The sequence below is a fragment of the Petaurus breviceps genome, unplaced genomic scaffold, assembly GCF_028583685.1.
Source record: "Petaurus breviceps papuanus isolate PSGF00001 unplaced genomic scaffold, PetGlider_PUasm1.0 182, whole genome shotgun sequence".
In the NCBI taxonomy this organism is placed as follows: domain Eukaryota; kingdom Metazoa; phylum Chordata; class Mammalia; order Diprotodontia; family Petauridae; genus Petaurus; species Petaurus breviceps.
In genome coordinates, this window is record NW_027185786.1 from 3,230,041 (window position 1) to 3,248,854 (window position 18,814).

At 42.6% G+C, this 18,814-nt stretch overlaps 1 protein-coding gene across 1 annotated transcript; it reads left to right on the top strand.

Annotated features, from left to right (window-relative positions):
• The first annotated feature begins 385 nt into the window (after positions 1 to 385).
• On the top strand, positions 386 to 18,314 carry GINS3 (GINS complex subunit 3). Its single transcript, XM_069087607.1, has 3 exons — positions 386 to 2,227; positions 12,115 to 12,348; positions 15,865 to 18,314. Exons 1-3 carry the CDS (start codon positions 1,790 to 1,792, stop codon positions 16,093 to 16,095), a joined length of 903 nt encoding a protein of 300 aa, XP_068943708.1. The 5' UTR covers positions 386 to 1,789; the 3' UTR covers positions 16,096 to 18,314.
• The last annotated feature ends 500 nt before the right edge of the window (positions 18,315 to 18,814 follow it).

Consider the following 18,814-nt stretch of genomic DNA (forward strand, 5'->3'; position numbering starts at 1 on the left):
TGAACTGATACAGAGAGAAGTAAATAGAGCCAAGAAAACAACACACCCAAGAACTACAGCACTGTAAAAGGAAAGTACAAAACAATCAAGAGTAAATGTCATAGAACTGCAGAAAAGCTTGGCCCAGTAGAAGAGATATAAAATACCCCACCCCTCTCCTTTGCAGAAATGGGAGGTCCATGGGTATGGTACATTGCATTTATTATCAGATTATTTCGTATATTGGCTTTTTTTTCTCTTCTTTTCTTTTTAAAAATGTTGTTTATCAAATGGAATTGCTCCCTGAGAAGGAAGATACTCAAAGAAATTCTGGTGATGAAAAAAACAAAAGATGCCAATAATTTTTTTTTTAATGTGAGAGTTGGGTTAGATGATCTGTGAAATGCTCCCCAGTGGATATAATACTCAGCCTCAGTTTCCCATTTGGGAGGAGCTGCTACAAATAAAGCAGCTAGGAATATTTTCTATCCAGACAGGTCCCCTTTTTCCCTTAAGACTTTGATGATAAAGCACTGGCTATAGACTCCTATTGGATATTACTGTGGTGCTGCAAAACATTTGCTCAGATCTGCTATGACACCCACAACCTGTGCATTTATTTCCTCATCTCCCTGCCAAACTGAATTTAATCATCTTTTGGCTACTTTCGCCATGCTAGTGAGGATCTTTAGGCTGACTTGATTTGTGCTTTTTGGATTATGGAACCTGAACATTTTTTTCATATTGTTATTAACAATTTGTCCATATGTTGTCTGTTTTCATCCTTTGAGCAGCCTCCATTAGGGAGTATGCATTACTAGTATTAGATAGTCCCCAGTTCCATAGAGACATACCTTGGAGATGGTGTGACTAGGTTCTGGACCACCACAAAGAGAGTGAATATTGCAATAAAAGGAATCACACAATTTTTTTTTGGTTCCCCAGTGCATATAAAAGTTATGTTTACACTATACTGTGTATAGTGGAAATGTAGGCCATTAATTATGTAGTAGTAGTATGTCTTAAAAATGTGCATACCTTAATTAAAAATACTTTATGGCTAAAAAATGCTAACCATTATCTGAGTCTTTAGCAAGTCCTAATCTTTTTCTGGTGGAGGGTCTAGCCTTGATGTTCATTTCTTTGTCTGAAAATTGCCTGTTCGTATCCTTTGACTATTTATCAATTGGGGAATGGCTTGTGGTCTTAGAAATTTGATTCAGTTATCTACATATAGTTGAGAAGTGAGGCTTTATCAGAGAAACTTGCTGTAAATTTTTTTTCTCAATTTTCTGCTTTCCTTCTACTCTTCTTGGCTGTATTGGTTTTGTTTATGGAAAACCTTTTTAATTTAATGTAATCCAAATCATTCATTTCACATCCCATGACGCTCCCTATCTCTTGTTTGGTCATAAACTCTTCCCTTATCCATAGATCTCGAAGTTAAACTATTTCATGCTTCCCTAATTTGCCCATATCACCCTTTATGTCTAAAATCCTGTACCCATTTTGACCTTATCTTGATGTACGGAGTTAGAGGTTGTTCTATACCGAGCTTCTACCAAACCGTTCTGCAGGTGCAAAATAGTGAGTTTCGCTCCCCAAAACCTGGATCTTCAAAACTACATTATTATGGCCATTTACTACCGTGTGTAATGCACCTGATCTATTCCAGTGATCCACCACTCTATTTCTGAGCAAGTACCATAAAGTTATTGATGCAATACATGGCAACTGCATCTTTTAACTTTCAGGCCTGCTATATTTCTTTTTTTCTTCTCTGAAACAATTCTGTACTTGGCGAAATAAAATGATGAGCTCTGGGTCCCATTGGCTCCACCGAGCCCAGAGTGCGTCTGCGGGCCGATTGCTTTGGCCTGGGAGAATCGATAGTTCCCTGTGGTGGATATATTGCTCCTGCCTGGCCCGTCACTGGCGCTGGGTCGCGACGAGAAGCGGGAGTTTCGAAGGGCGCTCCGGTCTCGTCCGCCTCCACGCTCGCCGGGTCTTCTTGCACTGTCTGGGCAGAATCGGGGAAGCTGCCGCCATGTCCGAGGCCTATTTCCCGGTAGAGTCGGGGGCTCTTGGGCCGGAGGAGAACTTTCTGTCCCTCGACGACATCTTGATGTCCCACGAGAAGTTGCCGGCCCGCACCGAGACGCTCCTGCCCCGCCTGGGAGGCCTCTGTTTGGAGCGCAGCAGCAGCAGCGGAGGCAGCGGCGGAGAGAGCGAGCTTGGCATCCCGGAGGTAACGCTCCCAACCCACGTTCTGCAAAGACTACAATTCCCTGCAGGCGCTAGGGCGCCGTGAGGGACGCCTTCCTGGCTTTGTACCGCACGGAATGGTGGGAGTTGTAGTCAGGGGCGGAGGGAAGCGCCGCGCATGTTCGGTGGGTGGGGAGCGCGTGCGCACAAGCGCTTCTAGCCTCCCTTGTTTCCTGAACCTGCAATTCCAAGTTCGGGGCACCGGGGCGTCAGTTTGTATTGAGTCCCCGTATTCATCTTTTTGTTGTGGGTCAGTCGTTTCTGCCCAGTCGGACTCTCCGGGACCCCATTTAGGGTTTTCCTGCCAAAAATACTGGAGAGGTTTCCGATTTCCATGTTCAGCTCATTTTACAGATGAAGAAACTGAGGCAAAAGTCAAATGACTTACCCAGGGTCACACAGCTAGTAAGTGTCCGAGGCCAAAGAAATATCTTCTTTAAAAAGATCCAAGGGGTTCTTTACCCGAGGTGTTTTTAAAGAAAATATTTTGTATTTCAGTATAATTGGTTTTTTGTATAAAAACCTTGTTTTGAGGAAGAGTCGGTAAGCTTCTCTGGGCCAAGTCAAGTTTATTGTCGTAGCAGTTATTAGGCGCCTTCTGTGTGCCAGGCGCGGTGCTGCAGAAGTGGGCTGGGACTTGGGTGAGAAGGAGGATGAACCCCAGCACTGCACGCTTAGGGTCCTCAGCTTTCCCGTCAAGCCCAAATCCAAGACAGTTCTCTTCTTATCTGTCAGACCGAGAGTTGTGAAAGATGGCAGCCTCCTGGTACAGTGCACTCAGGACACCCGGGTTCAGATCTAGCCCCCGACGCCGGCTGTGTGACCCCAGCACGTCACCCGAGCCTCTCTCTGCCTTGGTCTCCTCTTCTGTAAATTGCAGTGTTGACAGCCCCCACCCCCAGGGCTGTTGAGGAGGCTAATGCTTGAGCTTAGAGCGTGCCTGGTACATAGAGCTATGTAAATGTTACATTGTTATTAAACTAGATACAACTTGTCTTTACACCCAGATCTGCCCTAGCTTGGAACCTCCTTTGGTCTGTGCAGACGCCCACCATCCCGCTGCCCCCAGGTTTGGGAGCCTAGCATCATCCCCAGCCCTTCCCTGTCCTGCAGGCTCTATCCATTCTGCCTCTCCCAACGTCTTTCTCACTGTCTTTTCTCTCCTCAGGGCGCAGCTGCCCTAAGCTGGGGCTTTCTGATGTCTCTCTGGGAATGAGTCCATCACTTTCTAAGCTGGTCTCCCTGCCTTGGTGTCCCCTGCTTTGTTAGCAGCCTTTAAGCTAAATAGCTGCATTTTGTGTTGTCTGTTCTCATCAGCCCATCCACCGAGAGCTGGGATTCTGTCCTTTTATCTTCTTGTCCCCAATTGACCTTTAAGTGACATTAAGCCTTTTGTGGTCCTTCACTGGCCCCACCAACCTCAGCTCACACTGAACATCAGTGCTCCGGACACTTCTGCGGCTCTCTTCTCTGCATCCTCGGTCCCCTGCCCTCGTGTCCATCTTTGGTAGCTTTAAACCTCTCCTGGGCAATGAGAGCCCTTTGCATCCAGATGTCTTTGGAGACTCTCTCATTTCCTCTTCGCTGGAATTGTTTCTCTTTGTGTCTTTTTCAGAAATGTTTTTGTTGTTTTTTTTTACTATCCCTGTCACTTTCCAGTGACATCCCTACTTACCAGTAGAATAAGTAGAGACTAGGAAATGAAAGCAAAACATCTAAAGGTGACTGCCTTGTTCCATGCTTCCTGTCTGCCACCTCTTTGCTGATACCGTGTTTCCCCGATAATAAGACACTGTCTTATTAATTTTTTTGGAAAGAAAAACACCAGAGGGCTTATTTTCAGGGGAGGGCTTATGTTGTCCTGCCTCAGCTCTCCTCCGCGGCACTGCTCTCAATGGCGTCAGCAAGAAAATCACTGGGGAAGAACAGGATGAGGCCCTCACTGCTGCAGCTCTGATTGGATGCAGCTCAGAGCTCCGCGTGCATTTCAGGGGGGGGGGGAACGGTGCATACAGAGGGTACCGTAATGTAGCGTGTAGCGCAGGGGATCACCTTCACTACAGTAGCAATCTCAACAGGGCTAATTTTCTGGGGAGGGCTTATTTTAGAAGAATCTTACACAGTAAGGGGAGGGCTTATTTTCGGGATAGGTCTTATTATCGGGGAAACACGCACCATTACCTGCTTCAGGTTGGGATTAATCACTGCCTTGATTAGAATTCGTCTTTTTTCTTCTTATTGTGATCATTGTAAATGACTGTCCTAGTTCTGGTTACTTTACTTTGTATAATTATGAGTCTTCCCAAGTTCCCCTTAATTCTTGCAGTTTCTTGTGACCTAATGTTATTCTGTTAAAGCTGTCTACTGTAATTTGATCATCCATTCCCCATTTGATACCAAGAACCTGCTTTCTTTCTGTTCTTGACTATTAAAAAAGTGCACCTATAAATATATACATTTTCTTCTGTTCTCCTCTGTCTTTGACTCCCCCGGAGCATAGGCCTGGTAGTAGTATCACTCCTCAGAGTGTATTCAATATGGCTTCTTTCACAATTCCTCCTGCATCTTTAGCTGTGGTGTTCCCCAACGGCAGAAGTTCTGCTTGGATGGCTTTGGAAAGCAGTATTTGGGGGCTGGAATCCCAGTCCTGGTCAGAGTCAGATCAGGGCCCTCATCCCTCTGCTACCTCTGATAAGGTGTGCAACTTTAAGGAAGTCAGTTACCTTCTGGGAACCTTAGCTTCCTCCTTTGTAAAGTAATGGCATGAGGCTAGATGACCTTTCATGACATGGCCAGCTCTGTAGGTATGGGGTGGCCTAGGCCCTGGAGAGTAGCCTAGATGTCCCTCCCAACTCTGAGATTGTGACTGAGTCCATTCCAGCCTTGCTAGACTTCTGCTCATTTCTCTAGCTGTGAGACCTTGGGTAAATCACCCTTCTCTGGGCCTCACTTTCTTCCTCAAAATACTGGGTTAGACTAGATGATCGCCAAGGTCTTTTTCTACTATGACATTCTGTGGTATAATGACTTAGCCTTTTTTATAGCTCTTTTATGCCACTTAGCTATAATATACAATTACTTGTAGCTCTTTGGGTGTCTTACTCTCCTCCTAAGCCTCTGGTAGACTATCAGACTTCAGGACACAAAGTCTTTCCAGATTCCCCAGTTTGTGTCCTCTCCCTTTTGAAATTACTCCATCTATATTTTGCACTTAGCAATATAGCTGTTGTATCCTTCCAACAGAACATAAGCTGCTTGGGGGCAGACCCCTGACCCAGTGCTTTGCACTTAAGACATTTTTGTTGAATTAGGCACTTTATATAAATAAATTATTATTATACAATATTATAGATTTGAACAAGACCAGATTAAAGGTGTCTTAAGTCTGAGGCCTTGCAGCTCACTAAAAAGACTGTGCCACAGAATCATAATTTTCAAGGCCTTGAGGGATCAATTCTCAAGATATCTGAAGAGGAGGAAGATGCCAAATGAATGTAAAAATTCTGCCATGACTGTCAAAAGTGGGATTGCTAAAATATCAGTAACTACTAAGTGACTCGTGTGCCTACTGTCTCATCTCTACAGATTTTTAGAGAATAATTTTCATACCTGTTGAGAGCATCCTTGATGAAATTATGAGTCACCACCTGAAAGAGATCCCACAAGGAAAACTTACAGGAATATCATAGTTAAGTTTCAAAGCTCCTAAGTTTAGGAGAAAATATTGGCAGCAACAAGAAAAAAACAATTTAAATACCATGGAGCTACCGTAAGGATTACACAATGCCTAGCAGTTACTGTGTTGAAGGACCGTAGGTCTTGGAATACTATATTTTGGTTGGTTTGTTTGGTTTTTTTTGGAAGGGGAAAGGCAAGGTAGTTGGGGCTAAGTGACTTGCCCAAGGTCACACAGCTAGTAAGTGTGCCAAGTGTCTGAGGTCAGACTTGAACTCAGGTCCTCCTGATTCCAGGGCTGGTGCTCTATTCACTGTGCCACCCAACTCCCCCTGGAAAACTATATAGAGCAAAAGCTTACAAACAAGGGTAACTTACCCAGAAAAATGAAGTATAATCCTGAATGAAAGAAAGGGACATTTAACAAACTCAAAAGACTTTCAGGTTTTTGTGACAAAAAAACCCAGAATTTAAAGGAAAATTTGACTTATAACAGGAGATATAGAAGAAATATAAGGTAAACATTAAGGACCATTTATAAGGGTTTCAAATTGTTTCCTTCATATATGTGAAAATATTAGCAGTATTCTTGTGATTTCATCATTATTTGGGTAGTTTAAAGAAAGGCATGGGCTGAGCTGAGTATGATAGGGTGATTCTAAAAAAAAACTGCAGGGAGAGGTAAAAAGGAGTCAGGCATAAAAGGAAAAATTGATACAGAAGAAGCTAGTGGGCAGGAGGGTGGGTAGTGCTGAAACTTTACTGTTATGAGGAACGGGTTAAAGAAGTAACTATATATATGTATACATATATATATATAAAGGTATAAAATCTTCTAAATGCAGAAAGGAATAAGAGGACAAGGGGATGAAGTGGGGAAGAGGTGAGGAAAAATAGGAAGGAGAAAAACTTTACAAGTCGTAGCTTAGAGTGTGAATGGGACATATTTACCCATAAAATGGAAAGGGATATCAGATTAAAAATTTGAATTCAACAATATATTGCTTTCAGAAAAGGTTAAAAAAAACAAGGAAATACACACAAAGATAAAATAAAGACCAGGGGTAGAGTTTGTTATGTCAAAAAAGCAGGGACAGTAATCGTTATTTCAGACAAAGTTAAAGTTAAAATAGATTTAATCAAAAGTGAAAAATAGAGAAACTGCACTGTGTCAGCAATATTATTCAGTATTGTTTCCGACTATTTGAAATACCTGGACAGCCTGCCAAAACAGACACAGGAACTATATGGACATAAACATAAAACACTTTTTATACAAATAAATTCAGATCTAAATAATTGAAGAAATAATTATTATTCCTAGGTAGGTAAAGCTAATATAATTTTTTAAATGACAGTTTTACCTAACTGATCTATTGATTCAACACCATCCCAATTAAATAATTATTTTACTGAGAAAAAATAATAACAAAGTTCATTCAGAAGAACAGAAGGTCAGGAACTTCAAAGAAACCAGGGGAAAAAAAGATGTAAAGGAAGTAGATTCAGCAATATCAGACCTTAAAGTATATTATAAGGTAAGAGCATTGTTGAAGTGTAAAAAGGGGAAGTATGATGTTTTAGAATTAAATTAAATTTTATTTTAAATTAAAATTGTCTTATATAAATTAAGTCTATGTAGCCAAGAATAGAAGGAATGTAAAAAAACTTTCATAGACAGTCTCTCAGGATGTGATTGGGTTGGAATATTGCTGTGGTGTAGAAAATGAAGAACTGGTTAATTTAGAAACACATGGAAAGACTTGGACTTATAAAGGAAGATGCTATCCACCTTCAGATGATAGGAGGAAATAAACGAAGTATGTTCTTACATATATGTGTATGAGTGTATATATTTGCATGTTTATAAATATCTCTTTATATATGTATGTATTTATTTATTAATCTCCATACTTAATTTTAGCTTTCTTTAGGGTGGGGGCGGGGAAGGAGGGAAAAAATAAAGTAAAAAGTGCACAGCAGAGAATAAAAGAAAACCAAGAAGGAAGCAAAGAAAAGCTGGGCAGCACTGAAAACTATGTGTAGTATTTATTATACAGATTTTCTTGAGATGGAAATTTATGGTTTTATATTGAATCCTCTCATATTGTCTGCTGTGTACATGGCAGTGTTGGGTTTTTTTTTTTAATTTTCTCATTTAGTATTTAAGTTTAAAATTTTTTTTAATTGTATAAAAAATCATGGGGGCAGCTAGGTGTTGCAGTGAACAGAGCACCGGCCCTGGAGTCAGGAGGACCTGAGTTCAAATGTGGCCTCAGACACTTAACACTTGCTAGCCCTGTAACCTGGGGCAAGTCACTTAACCCCAGTTGCCCAGCCTTCCCCCTTCCAAAAAGCAAAAAAAAAAAAAAATTATGATAAGGGAATAGACCAGATTTTACACAGGGTATTCTACAGCAGACCATGTCTTTACAATCACACAATTGACTGAAAGGGACCGAGAATTTGAGACTTCATTGCACTTAAAATTTCTCGACAGTTTTTTGAAACGTTTGATTTAATAAAGTAGAATACCATCCTCAAAGCCCAAAAGGTATCTTCCGCCATGCAGATGTTCTATCTTTGGTAGACAGAACAACAGAGATCACTTTGTCCAGTCCTTCCGTAAGAGGAATAAAAGAAGGGGATAAATACATGTTAAAGGGTTGTGCCACTGTCCTGGAGAACCTTCATCATAAGAATTTGGAAGAGGGATTTCCTACGGAATGTAAGGTCCTCCCAATGCCCCTGCTTACAGATAGATGATCTATTCATTGCATAAGGCCCCCAACACAGCAGGGCCTCCAAAATGAACTTGTTGATCAAATAAAACCCCTACCCAGTCAGTCAACATGATTATTTTGTGTGCCAGACTCAGTGCAAAAACATGCAGAGCTTGCACTCTAATGGGAGGGACAACATGCAAAAAACTGCCCATGCAAGATGTATGCAGTGTGATTGGAGAGTAATCCCAGAAGGAAGGGATAAGCAAGACCAAAGAAGTGGATGGATATGCCCATTAATGGCTATGATATTCAATGGGATGAATATTCCAGGGAACTGGTACATGTACCTATGACAGATACAGGGGGTCTCTAGTGCCCGTTTAGTCTTATTAAAGCTCGAAACTGTACTGAGACTTTTGGGACCCTCTCCAGATATCCTGTGGAGAGACAGTGTACTAGGCAAATAATTGAGAAGGAGGAAGAAAGTTGGAGTGCGTTTGGGAAATTATACAGTACTTCTACTGACCAAACCCATCTTTTAATGCTAGTAATGCTGTATGACTAGATCTCTGAGGAATTAAAATTGTAGCTCACTATAAGGGAATGGAGAACTGGGTGGTGGGTACAGATAGGTTAAAGCACACTACCCCTGATGAATTACATTTTAAAAAGTAGATTAAAGTACATCATCAAAGAGATATACAACCACAGAAAGGTAGGGACTGATTATAGCAACCAAACTAATGGTGTCCATTTGTCAATTGAGAAAGACTTAAGAAACACCTACTATGTGCTGAGCACTGGAGACAAACGCAAAAATACAAAACCTGCTTTTCAAGGAGCTTTCATCCTGTTAGAGGAGTATACATAAGGAATAGCAGAATAAATACAAAATATAAGGTAGTTAGCTACAGGATAGCGTTGGAGGGCCCAGGCAGTCGGGGAGCTCAAGGAAGATGTCCTGCAGAAGGAGGTGCTTGGGCCATGTCTTAAAGGAGGTTGTGGTTCTGCAGGGCTAATGTGAGGAGTGAGTTCATTCCAGGATTGAGAGATGATCCCACCAAAAGCCTGGCACCTGGAAAAGCAGCACTGTCTATGGGGAACAGAGAGGGGTCCATCTTCTTGGACCCTGGACTGGGGATAAGGGAGTAATGTATAATGAGATAAAAGAGGTGATTTGGGGCCAGGTTCTAAAGGGCTTCACTAGCCAAAACAAGGGGCATATACTTTATCCTAGAGCAGGGGTGGAGACCTTTGAAGCCTTGAAGCCACATGTGGCCTTCTAGGTCCTTGGGTGCAGCTTTTTGACTGAGTCCAAGTTTTGCAGAACAAATCCTTTTATGAAGGGGATTTGTTCTGTGAAGTCTGGAATCAGTCAGAGGGCTGAACTGGAGGACCTAGAGGGCCACATGTGACCTTGAGGCTCCAGGTTCCCCACCCCTGTCCTAGAGGCAGTTGAGAACTACTGGAGTTAATTGAGTAAGGAAATAAAGCCACAAGATACGTGCACTCAAGAGAAATTGCTTTGGCAGCTGCAGGAAAGAGGAGGGAGACACGTGAGGCAGGGAGAGCAGCTGGGATTGTCCAGGCCAGAGTGGGTGAGGGTCTGAGCTAGAGAAGACCCTCGTGAGGACAGAGGGCAAAGCAGTATGATTTGTTGACTGATTAGATGGAGGGTGAGAAGGAGAAAGTTGGAGGAGGGGGGGAGTCAGGGAGGTAATAAATGCTCTTTGAAACAGTCAGTAGACTGGAGCTCAGGACTGAAACCCAAGCTGGCCCTGGGAGTTGTCTGCCTAGAGATGATAATCATGAGATGACTAAGGGAGAGAGTGTGAGGAGGGAAAAGAAGGGGGCCCAGGGCAGAACCATGGGGTGCACTCACAGTTATGGGGCATGATATGGATGATTAGCCAGCAAAAGAGACAGAAGAGGCAGACATCCAGGCAGGAGGAGATTGAAAGAAAGCTGTGTCACCAAAGTGCAGAGAAGAGAGAGTGGGTATCTGGGTCAGGCCAACAGAGCAAGGAGGAGGAGGGCTGGGAAAAGACCATTGGTAAAGGCCATTTTTAGTTGAGTGATGAGATTAGAAACCATTTTGTAAAGGGTCAAGTGAGTGAGAGGTGAAGAAGTGAAAGCACCTTTTTTTTTAGGAGTTTGGCTTAGAAATGGAGGTGAGATGGTGAATGATGGCAAAGGCTTTGTTTTGTTTATTTTTTATAAAGATGACACAGGTATATTTGAAGGCAGTGGGGAAGGACCAGTGTCTGTGGAGAGACTGAAAATTTTCAGAAAGGAGATGACTGAGGGAACAGTTTGCTGGAGAAGATAGAAGGGGATGTGGTCAGAAACACATGTAAGACCCCAGAAGACCTTCCACCTCCTGGATGTGAACTGGCTCTCATCTCATGTGGAAGAGGTCTGAGGAAAGGTCCCTTCTCCAAACCTGTGGGTGGAAGGGGTCCCTGATTTATGGAAGGTGTGAGCAAGAGCCACCATGGGTTCCAAGGCTTGGGTTTCATTGTCTACTGTTGGAGGGCACGTCAGTGAATTCAAAGATCCCTTAGAGTTTAAGGTACCAACTGATATATGGTGTGCATCAATACAATTATTTAATATAATAGGAAAGTGGCACCATTTAGTTCAGGGAATAAATACAAGTCAGGTCTCTTTTGTAAAATTTTTTTTAAGTGGGTGGGAAGTTGTACAGTCAGACTGATGGAAGAAAAATACCAGTCTTGTTGAGCTTGTTGTCAGCAGAAGGAATGAACTGGCAGTCGGGAAGACAGCCTGCCCAGGTGTTTCACATTTGCACTGTTTATTGAACACTATCAGGAAGTCCTGTAAGAACATTTAGATTATTTCCAAAGATGGACTCACTTGGTAGATTTGAATTATGCTGAAACTTTCCTTTATACTCAGGTTTTGTTTTCAGCCTGTTTCTTTTTCTTTTTTTTTTTTTAAAGCAATTGGAATTAAGTAACTTGCTCAAGGTTACACAGCCAGTTATTTTGTGTGGCTGTTAAGTATCTGAGGCTGGAATTGGTCCTCCTGACTCTGGGGCTGGAGATCTTACTCACTGCGCCACCTAGCCACTCCTCAGCCTATTTTGATGTGTTCGTCAGTTTTCTTTCTTTCTTTTTTTTTGGAGGGCAGTTGGGGTTAAGTGACTTGCCCAAGGTCACACAGCTAGTAAGTGTTAAGTGTCTGAGGCTGGATTTGAACGTAGGTCCTCCTGACTCCAGGTCCAGTGCTCTATTCACTGCGCGTCAGTTTTCTTTCTCTGGTTTGTTGTGAAAATTATTTCAGCCCCCTCAGTTCACTTTTCAGAAAATGATTACAGAATCCTCTGCTATTGACAGTCGTTCAGTGAGAAAGGCTGAACTTATCTGATGGTTTCTCTTTTATGTTATGTGCATTTTGTATTTGATTTGTCTGTTTTCTGAGTCTTTGCCTTTATTTTCTTATCTAGGGCTCAAAATTGGAAATCCCTCTGTGGCTGGCAAAAGGACTTTATGATAACAAAAGAAGGATCCTTTCTGTGGAACTCCCCAAGATTTATAAAGAGGGGTGGAGGACAGTGTTCAGTGCTGATGCCAATGTGGTTGATCTTCATAAAATGGGCCCCCACTACTACGCCTTTGGCTCTCAGCTCCTGCATTTTGACAGTCCAGAGAACCCAGATGTGTCTCAGACACTCTTACAGGCAAGTAACTGACATGAAGTCTTAAAGGTTGGGTTTCTACTGGTCCCTTTGCTTCAGGAGTATAGAAGGATGTAAGAATAGTCAGGAAGCAGGTAAACATTCTTGTACTAAAAATTGTGAAGTTAATATTGATCCCTAGTCCAAATCAGGCCATCCATTCTGTCTGCACCCCCAAACCTTACTTCTCTACTGTTGTATTTGCCTAGCAAGAGTTGGTAGGGACCCACAGGAAGCCCCAGAACAGAGGGAAAGATGTCAAGTCCCAGAGGCCTGTATTTAGTCCAAGCATGGCCTGTCCAAGGACCTTAGTGGAAGTCTGTGAGCTTCTTGTTTCCTTTTCCCATCGTCCTTTCTGTTTGCTGGACAAGCCCAAATTCCTGGCATCTAACCTTACTAAATACTATAATATTTTGATCGTTTTTAATAATTACTCTTACTCCTTCGTCTGTTATCTAACAAACCAACCTTCCCACTTGCTTTTTGGGATTGAAGCAGCCCAAAGCTTTTATTCCCTCTTCTGACTCGGGCTGAGCAGTTGGCTAGACACATTTGTTCCTGAGGACTGTGCTGACATCACCAGACAGACTGATGGATAAACAAAGATGTTTTGTCTGACAAGGTGTTACCATATATAAATTGATGATGCTATTTTCATTGCTAATAGTAAACAAAAATGGCTTTGTCTGATTTTAATTCAGAAAACATTAGCGCATAGAAATTGGAAACAAAAGAATATAGCAATGGGAGAAATTCAGGCTTATGAAATTGCTTTGAAAAGAGGAAAATCCCTTTTTCTAGGTCTTTAGGAATAGGCTTCTTAATTTGATTTTTTTTCCAGTGAGTTTTCTGTCTCCATTGATTTTTTTTGAGTTGCTTTATCTAAACTCTGATAGCCACCTGTCAGCAGAGATAAATGATCATTACATAGGAGAAGAAAAAGAAATCCAGGGTTTTTATTTCTTGTTGAAAGCCCTGATCTGTAAAATTAGGGGATTGGACTAGGTGACATCAAATCAATCAGTTAACAGGCATTTGGATTTTTTTGCTTTTTGGAGGAGGAAGGGCAGGGAAATTGGGGTTAAGTGATTCATCCAAGGTCACACAGCTAGTAACTGTTAAGTTTCTGAGGCTGGATTTGAACTCAGGTCCTCCTGACTCCAGGGCTGGTGTTCTATTCCCTGTGCCACCTAGCCGCCCCTTAACAGGCATTTATTAGGAGGCTGCTAGGAGCCAGACACTGGGGACACAAAGACAGAAAAACCACCCCTGCCCTCAAAGGGCTTCCCATCCACCTGGAGAGACAGTGTATGTATATGTCAGTAAAGACAGCTGGGGCTACAATGCATGAGAGCAGTGGAGGGAATCTGCTTCAGGATCAGCTTTTTGAGACCATGGCCAGTCACAAAGTCTCAGCCTCAGTTTCCTCATTTGCAAAATGGTGCTGGTAAGAGCACAAAACACTTTGCACACATTAAAATACTATAAACACTAGCTATTATTATAGACAATAAATCCAAGTGGTTTAGGAAGAAGGGCACTAGCAGTCCCGGGGATCAGCAATGACTTAGTAGTGCTCGAATGGAGTCTTGAAGAAGAAATGAGGATTCCCTCTGGCAGCAGTGGAGGAGGAAGTGCATTCCAAGCTTGGGGGGGGTGGGGAGCAGTGCAAAAGCCTAGAGATAGAAAGGGAGGAGAGGGATGGAGGGAGGGGAGGGGAGAGAGAGAGGAAAGAGAGAGAAGAGGAAGGGAGAGGGGGGAGAGAGGAGAGAGAGAAAGGAAGAGAGAGAGAGGAAAGGAAGAGAGAGAGAGAGGAAAGGGAGAGAGAGAGGGAGTGTGTGTGTGTGTGTGTGTGTGTGTGTGTTAGAAAGAAAGCCAACTGAGCTGGACCACAGCTGGGAAGGGGAGGCAGAGACGACACGTTGGGAGCAGGTTAAGAGCAGCAGAAGAATTTGCATCTTATCCTCAAGGTAATAGGAAGCCAGGGAAGTTTTTTGAGTATAATAATAATGTGGGCATATGTGCATTTAAGAAACACACTCCACTTTGAGCCCAAGGGCTGCAGGGATAGGTTTTAGGGTGTCACTTAACTTGGATAGAAGAAGAAAAACGACATCTTTATTTTCACTAACCTCTAACTAACATTTATCATTTCCTTCAGTTATTTAAAAACATTATCATAAAAGATCTGTAAACTTCAGCAACCTGCCAGAGGGGTCCATGAAACAGAAAAGGTTAAGGGCCCCTGGGATAGGGGGAGGAGAGTCAAAGCAGAGGGACCAACTAGGAAGTTATCATAACAGTCCAGGTGATGAACCAACGTGCGGACTTTGTGAAGAGTGACAGATGGACGTGTAAACAGGCCAGGATTTTGCAACTGATTACAGGACAAGGTGGGGCAGTGGGTGGAGTACTGGGCCTACAGTCAGGAACACCTGGGTTCATCCCGGACACTGACTAGCTGTGTGGGGGCTAATAGTTCACTTCTGTTTGCCTCAGTTTCCTCAACAATAAAATGAGGCTAATACGAGCACCTCCCTCATAGGTTTGTTATGGGGCTCAAATGAGATAATGTTTGTAGAGTGTTTAGCACAGTGCCTGGAACATACTATGGTTCTATGTACATACTACCAGTTATTATTGCCTGAATATGTGAGATGAGAGAAAGGGCGCAGTCCAGGATAACGCTGGAGTTGCAAACCAGGGAGACCAGAAGGATAGGACAGAAACAAGGACATTCAGAAGATAGTAGGCTTAGAAGGGAAAGGCAGTAAGTTCTCTTCTGGTCGTGTTGAGTTTGAGATGTCCATGGGGCATTCAGGTTTGATGTGTCCATGAGCAGTTGGTGCTATGGGACAAGAGCTCAGGAGAGGGTCTGGGACTGGATATATAGACCTTGTGGTCGTCTACGTAGACATGAGAGTTAAATCCGCAGAGGCTCATGAAGTCATCAGGACAGAGAGCAGAGAAGATAAGAGGGCCCAGAGCAAAGCAGACTGAGAAGGAGGAGTCACACAGGTAGGAGGAGACCCAGGAAAGAGCAGAGAAGAGAGTGTGTCTAGGAGAGTCAGATGCTACAGAGGGGTCAAGAGAGGAGACTGAGAAAAGATCATCAGATTTAACAATATAGAGACCATTGTCACTTGGGAGGAGAGTAGTTTCAGTTAAGAGTACTGGGGTTGCATTGTCAGATTAAAAAATTTCCTTCTAGTTCAAAATACTGATTGCCCTAACAAGATAGCAGCAAAGGCAAGGTTGGATCCCAAAGCTTAAGCCCTGCTCTCGAGCACAAAAGCAAAATCCCAGACTAATTAGATCTCATATATTTCTAGTTGAAAATTTTATGTGTAGGTGACTCTTGGTCATTAACTCAGAAATCTCAGTGAAAGTAGGTCTGAATTTGAGGCAGTATTTACTTTTCCTCCATTCCATTTGGGTGGTTTAGCATTCATGTGAAAAGTAGAAATGGCTTTTTTCACAACCTAGTTCAGTGATGACTGTGATTGCCTCCTCCCTCAGACATTTATTGGACGTTTTCGCCGCATTATGGACTCCTCTCAGAATGCCTACAATGAAGACACATCCGGCCTGGTAGCCCGGCTGGATGAGCTGGAGCGGGGCTTGTTTCAAACAGGCCAGAAAGGGTTGAATGACTTTCAGTGCTGGGAGAAGGGTCAAGCTTCCCAGATCACGGCTTCTAGCCTGGTTCAGAATTACAAGAAGAGAAAATTCACTGACTTGGATGGCTGAGAGCCTGAAGGACACCGTGGCTAGCCAGGACCCTTTTAGAGGTGAACTACAGATGAGACTAACTGACCTGGTACAGGGCAAAAAACTTCTCCCATTTTATCTGTTGTTTCTTGAATTGCATTCTTGAGTGGGATGGTTCTGTTGGGAAAAGATGGGTTGGAAGGGTATGGACCATAGCCATGCAGGCCTTCCACTGTGTGGGAGTTCTCTCAGTTGTTTGGCAGAACAAATTTACTTGTTCTAAAAATTTATAGTAGCCTTCATGGATGCCTGAACAAAAAGCCTTCCCAAGTAAGGATCCCTAATATTTCAAACTACTTACTGTAGAAATCAAGTTAGAATTCTAAGGACTTGTGTGAAGGGTTTGCAATACTTTCAAGTCCCCAGGTCCAGGAGGTACAACTAAGGATGGATACAAATCACACCCATATAGGAAAAAACTCACCACAGTTGCCTGAAGGTAATTTTCTTCCAGTCCTTCTCATTTTATCAAAAGAAAAGCAATACCACCCACATGCCTGACATTTCTAGCTTGGAAAGATCTCTTTATTGCTTGACTTTAATTTCCATGATCATTAGTATAGTAACTGAAAAGAGTAAGGGGAAAAGCAGAGAAATGGAATTTTATTTTTCAAAGAACAATATTATTTTGTATGCTGCAAGGAGGGCTTTTTCAAACTTAAAGTCAGCTAAATGTAGACCTCTTAAAGGGGAGACACCCATATCAGCTTCTTTTGAATCCAAGAGGGTTTAGAGCTCCCTCCTATTTATTCCATTCTCCTTCTAAAAAGATGTCACAGAGTGTTTGAAATTGGCAAAACAGTTGTTAAAGGGCGTTTTTACCAGTCTTTATTACATCAGCGAATCAAAATGTGGAGACTAGAACAAAGAGCTTTATTGAAGAAGCTTACCATAACAAATGTTCAGTGTGGAGATATCTTGTCTTTTTCTCCTTCCTCACACTCCCCCAATAAACAACTCACCATGATTGCCTGCAGTCTCAGGTCATTAACTAGAAGGCAGTTGTTTTCAACAAGGAGAGAAACTCCTCCTGAAGACTGTCAGGAACACCCCCCACATCCTCCCCACACCCCACCTGAACAAGGAAGACCTGCCCTGAACACACCAGAGTGCTCCCAGAGCTAGCTAATCTTTGTCACTTAGAATCCTAGATGAGGAATGATCTCAGAGTTTTCCAATGTGAAAAGGAAACTTGAGCATCCAGGTTTCCAAATTCCATGCTGAGTTGTGCTGTCAGAATTAGAGTGTTGTGAATATGTCTTTGTCTTCTAGAACCAAGTTGATCTTTTTACTAGTTTGATTTTAGGGCTGAGTAAATGGCCGCTATTCCTGCCCCTATTTCCTTACCACAGTGCTGTGTATATTCATAGAATTATCAGAGGATTTGATCTTTATCCCATTGGACAAATAGAAGCTAATGACTTTATGAGAAATCAAGATACTATAAAACAGATCCAAAAGAATGAAAAAAATAGAAGACAATGTAAAATATCTTGTTGGGAAAACCATTGACCTGGAAAACAGATTCAGGAGAGATAATTTTACAATTATTGAACTACCTGAAAGCCATGATCAAAAAAGAGCCTAGACATCATCTTTCAAGAAATTATCAAGGAAAACTGCCCTGATATTCTAGAACCAGAGGGTAAAATGGAAATTGAAACAATCCTCTGATCACTCCCTTGAAAAAGATTCCAAAAAGAAATCTAACCTATTTTACAAACAAGCTCTCATTTATTGAGTTAAATGGGCACCTGAAAGCTTTCTAGTTCACCACAAAGTAAGCATGGAAGCATGATGGAGTCAGAGTGGGAAGTGGGGTTTCTGGGATGGCATTAACTTGAGAGGTTCCTCAGAGCCCACCCATCTAGTGTGACTGTCCACCATGTTCTCCCAAAAGTTAGCCACTGGGTGACCCCTCAACAGGCTGGAAAGCTTGGATTCCTGTCAACATAAGGTGAGGGGGCCATTAGTCCCCCCAGCTCCTGGTTCGGGACCAAATGGGTGAATGTTTGTAAAGGCCTCGGTGCAGTGCCTGGCACATAGTCAGCACTAATAAATGTGGGTCCCTCCCTGCTTTAGGATTCATTGTGGATCGGATGTCACACTTGCTTACATCCTTTCCTTCTGCAGCTGGCCATGAACATTTGTTGACCATGATGCCATTAACCATAATAAAGAAAACTGAAGTTTTTTGATTTGGGGGTTGTAGTTATATTTCTGGAAACTGAATGTTTGGACTTAAAGATCAGAGCTAATGCTCTCGTGACAGCCACCATGTACAACATCATGATGATGATTTAGTCTACGATAATAACTTGACTATCAGAGTTAAACTCAGACCTTCCACATGGACAGGAGTTCAATTAAAAGCAGGGAATGACATGATTAAAGTTGGGAACTTAGAGCTTCAAAAACTGGGCTAACAAACGTTGTTAGCTCCTGCCTTTTCTTCCTCATTAATGCAGACAGCTTTTCTGGAGGGAATTAGAAAGGTGTAATATGCTGGAGGGAAAGTCAGCAGAGCGGCAGTCACCCCAAGGTACTGGTGGTGAATGATTATTCCAGGGAGACGCCTTCCCTCGTCTCTAAGTTCATCCGAATCTTTTTGCTGGTTTTACCACTGTTTTGCTTTTCTGCCTGGTAACTGTGGGAGGCTCCATATACTTAAAAACCCACCAACAGTCTGTAAACAAAG

What these genes read in the sequence shown, in the direction of transcription:
- GINS3 (XM_069087607.1), top strand. Translation starts at nt 1,790, where the DNA reads ATGATGAGCTCTGGGTCCCATTGGCTCCACCGAGCCCAGAGTGCGTCT. An exon ending in GCGAGCTTGGCATCCCGGAG is followed by an intron (nt 2,228 to 12,114) that starts GTAACGCTCCCA and finishes TTTCTTATCTAG; the next exon opens with GGCTCAAAATTGGAAATCCC. An exon ending in TGTCTCAGACACTCTTACAG is followed by an intron (nt 12,349 to 15,864) that starts GCAAGTAACTGA and finishes CTCCTCCCTCAG; the next exon opens with ACATTTATTGGACGTTTTCG.